The sequence below is a fragment of the Entelurus aequoreus genome, linkage group LG19 (assembly GCF_033978785.1).
Source record: "Entelurus aequoreus isolate RoL-2023_Sb linkage group LG19, RoL_Eaeq_v1.1, whole genome shotgun sequence".
Taxonomy (NCBI): Eukaryota; Metazoa; Chordata; class Actinopteri; order Syngnathiformes; family Syngnathidae; genus Entelurus; species Entelurus aequoreus.
In genome coordinates, this window is record NC_084749.1 from 29958216 (window position 1) to 29972014 (window position 13799).

At 38.4% G+C, this 13799-nt stretch overlaps 3 protein-coding genes across 4 annotated transcripts in view; 2 read left to right on the forward strand and 1 right to left on the reverse strand.

Annotated features, from left to right (window-relative positions):
- alg6 (ALG6 alpha-1,3-glucosyltransferase) overlaps window positions 1–7860 on the forward strand; it is a 106283-nt gene extending 98423 nt beyond the window's left edge. The window contains exon 15 of the mRNA XM_062028257.1: window positions 7191–7860. The gene's annotated coding sequence lies outside the window, so the exon portion shown is untranslated. The remainder of the gene's footprint in view (window positions 1–7190) is intronic.
- LOC133635257 (potassium voltage-gated channel subfamily H member 4-like) overlaps window positions 1–8528 on the reverse strand; it is a 50681-nt gene extending 42153 nt beyond the window's left edge. For both annotated transcript variants that reach the window (XR_009822039.1, XM_062028258.1), the window contains exons 1-2: window positions 8083–8528; window positions 7783–7819 (exon numbers count right to left, since the gene is read on the reverse strand). The gene's annotated coding sequence lies outside the window, so the exon portion shown is untranslated. The remainder of the gene's footprint in view (window positions 1–7782; window positions 7820–8082) is intronic.
- Window positions 8359–13799, forward strand: part of efcab7 (EF-hand calcium binding domain 7) — a 37380-nt gene continuing 31939 nt past the window's right edge. The window contains exon 1 of the mRNA XM_062028255.1: window positions 8359–8863. Coding sequence (XP_061884239.1) covers window positions 8731–8863 — 133 coding nt within the window. The 5' untranslated portion in view covers window positions 8359–8730. The remainder of the gene's footprint in view (window positions 8864–13799) is intronic.

The following is a 13799-nucleotide window of genomic DNA, read 5'->3' on the forward strand; positions in this document are numbered from 1 at the left end:
CACTTTCAAAGCTTCAACAATTAGTTTCCTCAGTTCCAAATCGTTTATTGAGTGTTGTTAAAAGGAAAGGCCATGTAACACAGTGGTGAACATGCCCTTTCCCAACTACATTGGCACGTGTTGCAGCCATGAAATTCTAAGTTAATTATTATTTGCAAAAAAAAAATAAAGTTTATGAGTTTGAACATCAAATATCTTGTCTTTGTAGTGCATTCAATTGAATATGGGTTGAAAAGGATTTGCAAATCATTGTATTCCGTTTATATTTACATCTAACACAATTTCCCAACTCATATGGAAACGGGGTTTGTAGAATGACAGCCCTATACCATGGGATCTAATTATGGGCATTCCAGTTAACACAGCATAAAATAGATTATTAAAAATGAATAAATAGGCATGGATGGCAGTTGATGACAAATAACACTTGAGTTTATTACCCACATGAGTAACATTTTCCTCTGAGGGTTCAACAGTTAATTATTGTCTTATATAATAATACAATTATTAATTTACTCATCAATGATACTTATTTTGTTTATATTTATTATTTTGTACTGCTTTTATAATGTTATTATTTCATTACTGTTATTTCTGACAGTGATAAATAACATCAAAATCTCTAAGGAATGTCTGTGATTGTATACAATTATTCATTGCATAATAATCATAAAAGTGTGGTTATTACTCAGACTACCGGTATAATCATACAGTCCAAATCTATAATCGTTGCATCCCTACACATGACAAGCCAGTGAGTGCTATGACTGTAAACTGAGCTTATGAAATGTATTCGTGACACCACTATGAAATTAAAAACTAATGCTTATCTTGATGGATGGGCCAGACAGCAAATGTCTGCCTTGGCTGAGGAAATGGTTCGTGTGTTAAGTGGCTCTTACACAACTATTTTTAGTGCTATGTAAATCATTCATAATTTGGCCAGGGACAAATCCCCGTCATTTCTTGTCTCCTGTCATTAAATTCTGATATGTCATTATGTGCATCAGGAGAGTGTGGCAATTGAAATATGGCAACTAGTCCTAAAAGATAGCCAGCTCTCTGCAAGCCTTACAATCAGCCCTTTGTCTTTATCATCAGTTAACATTGAAAATACCATTTTGCAACTTACAGCATCTGATTTATAAACTAACCTTTATGCTTACATCTCATGACTGAGGCGCATCTTTTTTAGGTGTGACAACTTTGACCTTGTCTTTTAAATTATAAACCAGATACATTTAGTGCATGGCTGCAACTGGGTCAGTGGTGTTTACTGATCAAGAAAGAATTCTGAAGGATATGCTTCTGTCTACATACTAAGATTGAGTAATGCTGCAAATACAAAAGGGTGCACGATTAAAAAGACCCCCAGGATTTTACAACATTGCGATTGCCAATCCCTGCCAATTATGCGTATCCTCGCAATTTTGTTCAATACCTATAACTTCCATGGACATTTTGGCCATTAATCATCATATTTACCAATCAAATGTATTCCTGAGTGGCTCTCAACGTAAACACGCACAACAATGGTCTAACCAATACAAAGTGTTCTTCCATTGCCCACTGCACTTCCTTACTTTCTTGTTTACATTGACAGAATGTGGACGTGTGAATACAATCTCTTAACAATAAACCATAGCTATAGATCACTCACTCGGTTCCCAAATGTTGTTAGTGAAAGTCGGGGTAAGCTTTGTGCAATGTGATGGAACATAAACGGTTTGAGTTTATGATTAAATCGGCAAGCACTTTTAAACTGCAAAATGTACACAGAAAATGCCTGCAATGACAGAGCAGACAGCGGGCGGGAAAAGAGGCACTAATGACACACTTTAGGAATAAAGAATACCGGTATATTGAGAGTGACCTTGCATCTACATTTTATCGAATAAAATTGAGTATTACACTTCTCAACCATTCTAATGGCATTACATATTTACAAGGGAAAATACCAGAAATGAAGAATAGGAATGGGCCCTGAATTCTGTATTTTTATAGGTACCAACCTAACTCCGTCGGTAGTACCAGGTACCGGCTCATGTAAAATCAAACAATGGCATAATTGGATACCTTTGCTGCATGTGACGCCACCTCGGGCTCAAGCATTTGGGGCCTGGGAGCAAGAACGCGGAGTGAAATGAGCCGGACAGCCTCTTTTTTTCTTTTGTCCTGTCCAGCTTCTCAGGCAAATCGTATTGTTGATGTAGATGCCCATATCGGCTGTACAAATTTACTTTACAAAAGAGAAGTGTGGGATACTTGTTGCCTTATTTGTGTTTGACTTTATTCAATGTATTTATATTATCATTTGGTGCAGGAGGGGATAGAAAGAGAAGAAAAGGAAGACAGAGGGGGAAATTGTGGGGACAAGAGGGGGATAAGACAGAGAGACAAAAACAACAACAGCAAACACAGCGTGGCGAAGTTGGTAGAGTGGCCGTGCCAGCAATCGGAGGGTTGCTGGTTACTGGTGTTCAATCCCCACCTTCTACCATCCTAGTCACGTCTGTTGTGTCCTTGGGCAAGACACTTCACCTTTTGCCCCTGATGGGTGCTGGTTAGCGCCTTGCATGGCAGCTCCCTCCATCAGTGTGTGAATGTGTGTGTGAATGGGTGAATGTTGAAATAGTGTCAAAGCGCTTTGAGTACCTTGAAGGTAGAAAAGCGCTATACAGGTATAACCCATTTATCATTTATTATTTATCACAACAATAACAACAGCAACAACATCAGCAAATACGATATGTACAAATATGATAGTAAACGTGATAGCAAAGAAGCAGTTAGTGGAATAAATAATAATACAGAAATGGCAATGAACATTATTACACTACAAATGGAGCAATACAAATACCAAAATAAATAGCGCTATTGATAATGAATAATAACAATCATTCACCTCTATTATCAACAATACAATTGTTCAAATGCAACGATACATATATGTAATGATAACTAGAGATACAAAAGAAAGCAGATAAATGGAGGGGAAGAGAAGCCAGCTATATTAACCTTGTAGATTGTTATAGTAACAATAGGTTAAGCTTTGTCAGTGTGCCATGTGTTACCCAGTTTCCCAGAGGGAAACAACGTTAATATATGTTTAATGAAACGTTATTATATGCATGAGTGTATTTATGTATATGTACTTGTATATGTACAGTATGTGTATATGTATGTTTGTTCAGTGAATGTATATGTACAGTATGTATACAGGTATATGTATGTTTGTACAGTGAATGTATATGTACAGTATGTATACAGGTATATGTATGTTTGTACAGTGAATGTATATGTACAGTATGTATACAGGTATATGTATGTTTGTACAGTGAATGTGTATGTACAGTATGTATATATGTATGTTTGTACAGTGAATGTATAAGTACAGTATGTATACAGGTATATGTATGTTTGTACAGTGAATGTATATGTACAGTATGTATACAGGTATATGTATGTTTGTACAGTGAATGTATATGTACAGTATGTATACAGGTATATGTATGTTTGTACAGTGAATGTGTATGTACAGTATGTATATATGTATGTTTGTACAGTGAATGTATATGTACAGTATGTGTATATGTATGTTTGTACAGTGAATGTATATGTACAGTATGTGTATATGTATGTTTGTACAGTGAATGTGCGTGTGGATGTACAAACTATGAGTGTGTAGGTATGTACTGTATTTGTGTATGTATGTGGGAGCGTAGGTACCTGTGTGTGTATGTATGTAGCTGGACTGCCTCTAAGTAATGTTGCTTTGTTCCATGCCAACAAAGCAAGCATGCCTGATAGAAAGCGCTCAAAAGTACGGCTCACTTTTCAAAATATGCCGGCTCGACGCTAATTCACATTGAAGCTACTAACTAGCATCAGCAATTTTGCATGGTATTTTAAGAAACCCAAATTTGGTAATGAAAACTGAAACTAAGATGGCTGTTACACTTTGTAGGACTAAGCAAAAGACAAGACTGAAGATTTTCAGCTTAATGGCAAAGACTGCTTTCTGACTACGGCAACACACTACTGCCATCTAACATCTTGGAATTGCATAACTATCTACAATTTTTTTTTTTTAATACTAAATACTCGTATCATATGTGTATGTATTGTATCTGCTGTTGTAGTCATGTTGTATTTGTAACAAAAAAGAGAAGACAGATACCGATAAAAAGAGGCCGATACCAATATACGTCAAAATGCCAAATATCGGCGCCGGTAATCGGTTGAGCTTTAATTGCAACTGGAAGCAAAGTCTACTATATAATACAAGATTTGCAAATGAGACTGTGTAAGAAAACTAGATATAACAACTGGACAGCACAGTTATCATTATCAGCCCAATATTAAATGAAATAATATTTTTATTTTGAATGTTGTCTATCTGTGTTGGCCCTGCAATGAGGTGGCGACTCGTGCAGCAGGTATATGCTCCAACACCCCCCGCGACCCCGAAAGGGACAATCAATAGAAAATGGATGGATGGATAACACATGGACACGCAAAAGTACCAAAAATTACTAGTATTGATTCCTGGGCACCAGGATTTGGAACTGTATCGGTTCAAATGTGGGCTCTGTACCGAGGATGTCGTTGTGGCTTGTACAGCCCTTTGAGACACTTGTGATTTAGGGCTATATAAATAAACATTGATTGATTGATTGATTGAAATGTAAAATGGTACTCATCCCTAAGCTTTGATATACTTTAATCTGTGTACAGCTGATATTTCTATAGAAATGTTCCTTGAGTGTGTTTGTCGTCAGGCATTTAGTCATCATTAGCATAAATTATTTTAAACTGTAAAAGTTTTATTTTACTTTTTTTCTATGTGAAGGTTGAATAAATGTTTTAGTATTTGCAGGACTCCAGCTGTACAGTACCTTGTTGTTGCTGAATAAAGCCTATTTTGCACATTTCTTTGTGCCATGTTGACAAAGTGCTTTTCTCAGTGTTTTTGTTCTTTATATTTGTTCATTAATTACTTATTAGTTAACATGTTTCGCTATTACAATCACACACAGAAGCGTTGTCTGTCTGCTCCTTTCTTTAACCGCTTAGTGTTGCAGTGCTCGGCAAAAGCAATCTTTAAAAGTATATTTTAGAAGCTTTTCATGAAATCTGAGCCCTTTGTAAATAGTGGAATATAAAAACAATCAACTTATTGAACTCAGCAGAAGGCATTTTGATTTGAAATATTGGAATCCACTGGTATTTTGGAAGGTGGTCGCTATTAATAGCAGAGAAAAGCGATTATCTTACCAATAATTTTATTGACTTTTTTAAGTGTTTCACCGTAAAGAGATTAATGAGTGTATACTTGCAGAATACAAAAAAATAACTTAAGAGTTGTTCAGGAGTGGATCCCAGATTAAATAGAGTTAGAGTTAGAGTTTGAGTTTATTTCGAACATGCAAGCATACAACGTGATACATCACAATTTCCAGTTTCTCTTTTCAACATGTTCGAAATAGAGAGTAAGATTTGAGAAAACAAGATTTTTGACGTTCAGCAACAAAAGGAGAAGAACTAAAAACTATGACACAATCAGGAGCCGCCGGTGCCACAAAAAAAACTAGAAAAAAAATCAACTTTAAAACACAAATAGCCAAAGTGAAGGCTAGGAGCAAATCGAGCAAAACAATCTCAAGGCATAAGGACATGATGGAAATGCAAGCGACAAAGTACAAGGGAAAGATCCCGCGACAACTGGTGTGTGGCAACAGCAGGTATAGTATAGGTGGGGATGACGGCCAAGTGGGCTCAATTACTCCCACCTTTACTTTGGTGTCATGGTAACTGAATGTGAAGACAAAAAGAAAACGAGAGCAAAACCAGACCAGACAGCATGAAGACAAAAAACAGATATACAACAATGATAAACACATTGAACACAGCCTTTGGCATTTTGGTTTGAAATATTTGAGTTCCATCCATCCATCCATTTTCTAACGCTTGTCCCTTTCGGTGATCGGTGCTGGCGCCTATCTCCGCTGCATTCGGGCAGAAGGCGGGGTACACCCTGGACAAGTTGCCACCTCATCACAGGGCCAACACAGATAGACAGACAACATTCACACTCACATTCACACACTAGGGCAGGGATGTCAAACGTACGGCCCGTGGGCCGGATCAGGCCCGCGAACAGGTTTTATGCGGCCCGCGTGATGATTTTGCCAAGTATTAAAGTATTTTGAAAGAAAGAAACTGCTGTTCTAAATGTGTCCACTGGATGTCACAATAGCATGTCTGTTAGGACTAGCAAGAAGTACAAAGTAAAGCGTGGCGTCTTCCTCTCCCTCGACCGAAATGAAACAGAAAAAATCTTGGGTTTTATGTCTTCTGCTTCAAACACATCGTTAATTTGGCTCCCTTACTCCCCCATCATGTCTCTGTCAAAAACGAGAAAACTTAACCCTTCTGAATAGTTTTTACCTCCGTTTCTTACGGTTTGTTGAGTTAGCACTGGATTGATACGTGGACATGACAAAGGAGGTATTTGATACCTAGAAGAGTTTACACGTGTTTGTTGTTCAATCTTTAAAGTTTAATCCTAGCTTTGTAGATACACCGAGACAAAGTCTAAGCTCATTGGGTTTTTTTAAGCTGCACCAATTTCCTCAGAATTTTCAACAAACTTGAAGTGATTTGTCCAGAGGATTATCTGTGATTTGTACGTTTTCAGAATGTGCTTGTTCTATTTTTGGCCAAAGTAAAACGAAGAAAACAACCCGGAGTTGTCTTTATTTTTAAGTTATCATGCCATGATTTTACCATTCCGGCCCACTTGGTAATAGATTTCCCTCCATGCGGCCCCTGAGCTGAAATGAGTTTGACACCCCTGCACTAGGGACAATTTTAGTGTTGCCAATCAACCTATCCCCAGGTGCATGTTTTTGGAGGTGGGAGGAAGCCGGAGTACCCGGAGGGAACCCACGCAGTCACGGGGAGAGCATACAAACTCCACACAGAACGAGCCCGGGATTGAACTCAGGACCTTCGTATTGTGAGGCACATGCACTTAATTTAATATAATTTCTAGGCTTACTTTATGCCATATTTATGTTTTTAATTTGCAGCCGTATTGCCCACACAAGTGAATACAGCCTTAAATATGGGGCAACAGCCGGGTTATGATATCCATCCATCCATGTTCTACCGCTTATCCCTTTCAGGGTCGTGGGGGGTGCTGGAGCCTATCTCAGCTGCATTCGGGCGGAAGGCGGGGTACACCCTGGACAAGTCGCCACCTCATCGCAGGGCCAACACAGATAGACAACATTCACACACTAGGGCAAATTTTAGTGTTGCCAATCAACCTATCCCCAGGTGCATGTTTTTTGGGGGTGGTAGGAAGCCTGAGTACCCGGAGGGAACCCACGCAGTCTCGAGAATATGCAAACTCCACACAGAACGATCCCGAGCCCGGGATTGAACTCAGGACATTCGTATTGTGAGGCTCATGCACTTAATTTATATAATTTCTAGGCTTACTTTATGCCATATTTATGTTTTTAATTTGCAGCCTTTTGTATTGCCCACACACGTGAATACAGCCTTAAATGTTGGGCAACAGCCGAGTTATGATATGATATCATTTAAATTGTAATCTACCCACTGTATATTGTAATCTACCAGTTGTTATTTCCCTTATTTTTAAAGAGGACTGGGGAAAGAGGGGTCTTCTTGTATAGGGGTCGTCTTATATTTGGGTCAATGCACTACATATATTGTTTGAACATCATGATACTTACTGCATGTACTTACATTAGCACGTCCCACGACTGGCAGAGCTCTTCTGGTCCTATTAAAACAGTAACCTGTGTCAAACAACAGCCTTAACTTGACATTATACAAACCGAATGTTTATCATAGAATGAATAATTCACACCATTTAAGCATATAAAATCCCATGTTCAAAAGTCAACGGTACATCCACTGACATTATCGCACACATATAAGTCGCGTGATGATTCCAATGCAGTGTTTACGAAATTGTACACGTAAATGAAGAAGAGAGCACGTATTGCTAAGTTATATCAGGACATAAGGGTTAAAAGTACTTACGGCATTTTCGGGTACACAAAACTGGCGTCTGTTTGATTTGTTTTCTTATTGACATCTAGTCTACTCCTACGCCGACATTGTTCAGCTTGCACAACTAAATTAAAAAGCTCAGTGTTATATGTAAGTAGTAATGGATGTATTTTTAACCAATACTTCGTGTGTAATATAATATGTAATGTGTAATAGGTAAACCTAAATGGCCTACACTCGCCAGTTAACATCACTACTAACACTAGATGCCGCCATTTTCAAAAGACTGAAACGACAATACACAACTCTACTACCTAGTGCGGTTTGCCTGCTTGTGATAAGGAATTAAAAACATTGCAAAATGCTCAGTTTAAATACACACCAATGTTTTGTAGTGGAACTCAAAGTGTTAAAGAAGTATTAATTTGATTTTTGAGCCAGCAAAAAGGGGGCCGGGGGGCACTTTTAGATGTTAACGTGTGTTTCTTCCGTGCTCTTTAGTGGTGAACACACAACGTTGCCAAAGCAAGCAGACCCTAGTAACGGCGAACAACATAACCAAGCCAGTTAAGCCAATCAGTTTAGCCGTAATGCATTTGCTAGTCTGTTTGGATTCGTAAAAACAATTGCCCTGATTTGTTGTTGTGGGACAGAGTTGGAAAATATATTCAAGCAAATATGTCTTATTTGGAGTCATCTTCGGCTCCTGGTGATGAGGACGAAGCTTTCTACTTGCAGTGTAGAGCCGCCTACATAGGTGTGTTCAGATCTAGCCTGGCAAATATCTCTTCAAAACAGGAATTATGTCGAGGTAAGTCATATTTTTTTAAATAGCACAAGCCTACTTATTTACCTATTTGACTGGAAAAGGAAAGCCTCCTGAAATATTTGTCAACGGTATCTCAAATCAGATTTACACCAATCAATCAATCAATCAATCACGAGTGTCTCAAAGGGTTGCACAAGCCACAAAGACATCCTCGGGTCAGATCCCACATCAGGGCAAGGAAAAACTCAACCCAATGGGCTACAATGAGAAACCTTGGAGGGGACCACAGATGTGGGGACCCCAACCCTATCAAAACATTTTCCTTTTCCATGTCGAGGTCTTACAATGGAACATATTCAATAACTACATACCGTATTTTTCAGACTATAAGTCGCATTTTTTTTTCATAGTTTGGCCGGGGGTGCGACTAATACTCAGGAGCGACTTATGTGGGAAATTATTAACACATTACCGTAAAATATCCAATAATATTATTTAGCTCATTCACGTAAGAGACTAGACGTATAAGATTTCATCGGATTTAGCGATCAGGAGTGACAGATTGTTTGGTAAACATATAGCATGTTCTATATGTTATAGTTATTTGAATGACTCTTAGACTTAGACTTAGACAAACTTTAATGATCCACAAGGGAAATTGTTCAACACAGTAGCTCAGTTACAATGATGGAAAGTGTAATATGTTACGTTAACATACCAGGCATGTTCTCAGTTGGTTATTTATGCCTTTCAAATGTCTATTCTTGGTGTTGGGTTTTATCAAATAAATGTCCCCCAAAAATGCGACTTTTATAGGTTTTTTTCCTTCTTTATTATGCATTTTCGGCAGGTGCGACTTATACTCCAAAAAATACGGTACATGTTTGTGGACAACATGAAATTCAAGTTTTTAATGTCATCCAAATCATTTCAAAGATGTGTTTTGCATCGGTGGAGCCAGGCACGTGCACAGAGAATTTGGGGGGTGGGGGCAGGTGCTCAATACAGAAAAAAGGGCACCTAACACGAAAATTATTCATTATTGTTTAGTGCAGGGATGTCAAACTCATTTTAGCTCAGGGGCTGATAACTTCAAAATAAAGACAACTCCAGGTTGTTTACTTTGGCCAAAAATAGAACAAGCACATTATGAAAACGTACAAATCACAAATAATCCTCTGGAAAAAACACTTCAAGTTTGTTTAAAACTCTGAGGAAATTGGTGCAGTTTCAAAAACACAATGAGCTTAGATTTCGTCTCAGTGTATCTACAACAGTGGTTCTTAACCTTGTTGGAGGTACCGAACCCCACCAGTTTCATATGCGCATTCACCGAACCCTTCTTTAGTGAAAAATAAAATGTTTGTTTTTTTCAAATTCAAGACAAAGTTATATGTTTTTGGTAACACTTTAGTATGGGGAACATATTCTAAGTAACAAAGACTTAATTTAGAGTTATTTAGACACTAGGGCAGGCCTGGGCAATTATTTTGACTCGGGTGCCACATTTAGAAAAAAAAAAATGTGTCTGGGGGCCGGTATATCTATTTTTAGGAACACTAATACAAAACCTCACAATAATGTCTGACTGAATGCTAAAAACGTTATGACAGACCGCCTTAAAAACGTAATAGAATGTTTAATTTTTCTATGAATGATAAAACACTGAATATTGACAAAATATGAACGTCACACCATCGACATATTTTACGATGAAGTGAAACGCAACAAAAATGCAACAAACAGTGAAATATGAAGGCGAAGGGTACAAAATAAACCCACCTACAATCTGATATATCTGATATTTGCTGAATTTCCCCCAGGGATCAATAAAGTACTTTCTATTATATTCTATTTTATTCTATATATCACTAAGCTTTAGAACTTTGTTGTGAAAATCTCCTTCCGCGTCTGTGGAAACACTTCCCGCCCACACTGCTTGGTGCCTCGTCTGAGCTGCTGTGACGTAGATTACCATAGTAACTAATTAGATGACCATAGTAACTAATTAGATTACCATAGTAACTAATTAGATTGCCATGGTAACTGGTATATCATCCGTAAGCGCAGATTCCAACCATTGAAATACTTTGTATAGTTGAAGACTTACGGTCATTAGAAAACATGACTGCACATCATAATGGCAGCTACACTTTCCATCCTAAAGATCTCAAAAAAATTATTTGGGAATGTCTGGCGGGCCAGATTGAAAAGCTCAACGGGCCGCATGTGGCCCCCGGGCCTTAATTTGCTCAGGTCTGCACTAGGGGAACATATTCTAAGTAACAAAGACTTAATTTAGAGTTATTTGGACACTAGGGGAACATTTTATAAGTAACAAAGACTTAATTTAGAGTTATTTGGACATGAGGGGAACATATTATAAGTAATAAAGACTTAATTTAGAGTTATTTGGTTAGGGTTAGGATTAGAGGGTTAGGGCCAGGGTTAGAGGGTTAGGGTTATAATAAGGCCATGCCGAATACGGCATTAATAAGTACTTAATAATGACTAGTTAAGAGCCAGTATGTTACTAATTTGCATGTTAACAAACAACTAATTACCCGGTAATGGTGAATATGTTCCCCATACTAAAGTGTTACCCTGTTTTTTACTGGTGCATAAAATGAACCGTGCATGAACATCACCTTGTTCAAACAACAAAACCAACGCAGTGCATAAACTGAAACTCACAACAAATTACACACCTGCAAATCAGTCAGCTGTTGCCGTATCCGTAATACGCCGATAGGGAGAAGTTTGTATTTACACGATGAGTCGGGTGTGTTTTGACCTCCGCCGAACCCCTGAGGCCGACTCACCGAACCCCTCGGGTTCGATCGAACCCAGGTTAAGAACCACTGATCTACAAAGCCAGGAAATAAACTTTAAGTCACAGTCTTTCTGGGATGGAACAAAAAACATGTAAACTCTTCGAGGTATCAAGTACCTCCTCTGTCATGTCCACGTATCAATCCAGAGTTAACTCAACAAACCGTAAGAAACCGAGGTAAAATCTATTCAAAAGGGTTAAGTTTTCTCGTTTTTGACAGACATTATGGGGGAGTAAGGGTGCCAAATAACGATGTGTTCAAAACAGAAGACATAAAACGTCAGGTTTTAAGTTTCATTTGGGTCGAGGGAGAGGAGCCGCAGCCACGCTTTATTTTGTACCTCTTGCGCTTCCTAACAGAATTGCTGTTGTGACATCCAGTGGACACATTTAGAACAGCAGTTTCTTTCACTCACAAAAAATGCAGCTTATATTAATACTTGGCAAACTCATCACGCGGGCAGGATAAAACCTGGTGCGGCCCGCGAACAGGTTTTATCCGGCCCGCGGGCCGTACGTTTGACACCCCTGGTTTAGTGCATACAGTTGTTTAGTTTCTCTTTTCAACAGGACCGGTGTGAAGTTGAAAAAAATGCAATGTAAAACAATTGTATGCACGCACTACACTTAAGGTCTTTAGTTGTTATATTTATGGAATAAATTGTGCACGGATTGAAAATAGAAAGTGAATAAATGTGTTGGTAAATGCTATGAAATGGAAAAGGGGTAGGAGGGTTAAATATGCGTTGCTTATTCCTACTGCGTTTTGAACCGGTGTAAAGTTGGCCCCCCACCCTGTCCAAATCTCTCCAAACTTGTCCCAATCGTTTGTGCCGCAAACATTTTCGTTTGTGCTTTTTTTCACCCCAAAGCTGTTTCATCTATTTGTGCTGCAAAATGTTTTGGTCTAACTATTATAGTTTTTAAGTTATTAACGTTTAAATATTTATAACCAGCCCCCCCGGCCCCTTGTCAAAACCTCCCCAAACCAGTACTAATTGTTTGTGCTATGTTTGTGCTGGTCTCTGCTATGTTTAACTATCATAGTTTTTAAGTTATTAACATTTTGTGGTTTGTTATTAACATGTGATTATTAACATGTTAACCATAACTAAACCCCCCACTCCCTCCAACTGTGTCAAAATCTCCCCAAACTTGTCACATTTATTTGTGCTACATTTGTGCTGTAAAAAATGTTGGTCTAACTATTATAGTTTTTAAGTTATTAACATTTTGTGATTCATTTGTGTGAAGTTGGCCCCACCGCCTTGTACAAATCTCCCCAAACTTGTCTCAATCGTTTGTGCTGCTTACAGTTTTTAAGTAACTATAGTTACCGTAATTTCCGGACTATAAGCCGCTACTTTTTCCCCTCGTTCTGGTCCCTGCGGCTTATACAAGGGTGCGGCTTATTTACGGCCTGTTCTTCTCCGACACCGACGAAGAGGATTTCGGTGGTTTTAGTACGCAGGAGGAAGACGATGACACAATGATTAAAGACTGACTTTTCATATACCGGTAGGCTGGTTATTTTGATAACGTACAGGCGAGCACTTTGTATTATTTTGCACCGTTGTATTATTTGTACTCTGCACGAATGCTGTTCGCCATGTCAAAGATGTGAAAGTTTGATTGAATGATTGAAAGATTTATTGTTAATAAATGGGACGCTTTGCGTTCCCAAACAGTCATCTCTGTCCCGACAATCCCCTCCGTGGTAGCAGGAACCCCAATATACTACGGTAATTACACATCAAAACCCTGCGGCTTATAGTCGGGTGCGGCTTATATATGGAGCAATCTGTATTTTCCCCTAAATTTAGCTGGTGCGGCTTATAGTCAGGTGCGGCTTATAGTCCGGAAATTACGGTACATACCCGTTAATAACAATATGTAATATGTTAGATATTTGCTGTATTTTGGTCATTTTGTGCATTACCGGAACTTCTTTCCTCAACGCATTTTTTCCGTTTCCAAAGCAGCGCACTTCCGGCATAAAATGTGTGTTCCTACTTCCGGAAACAAACACGAGTGTGTTGTAATCATGGCAGATTTTTTAACAGACAACAAAGACGACTATTTTTGGACAAATGAGGATTCACCACTTTATCTTTTTGAACCTGAATATACAGAGGATGAACTGCT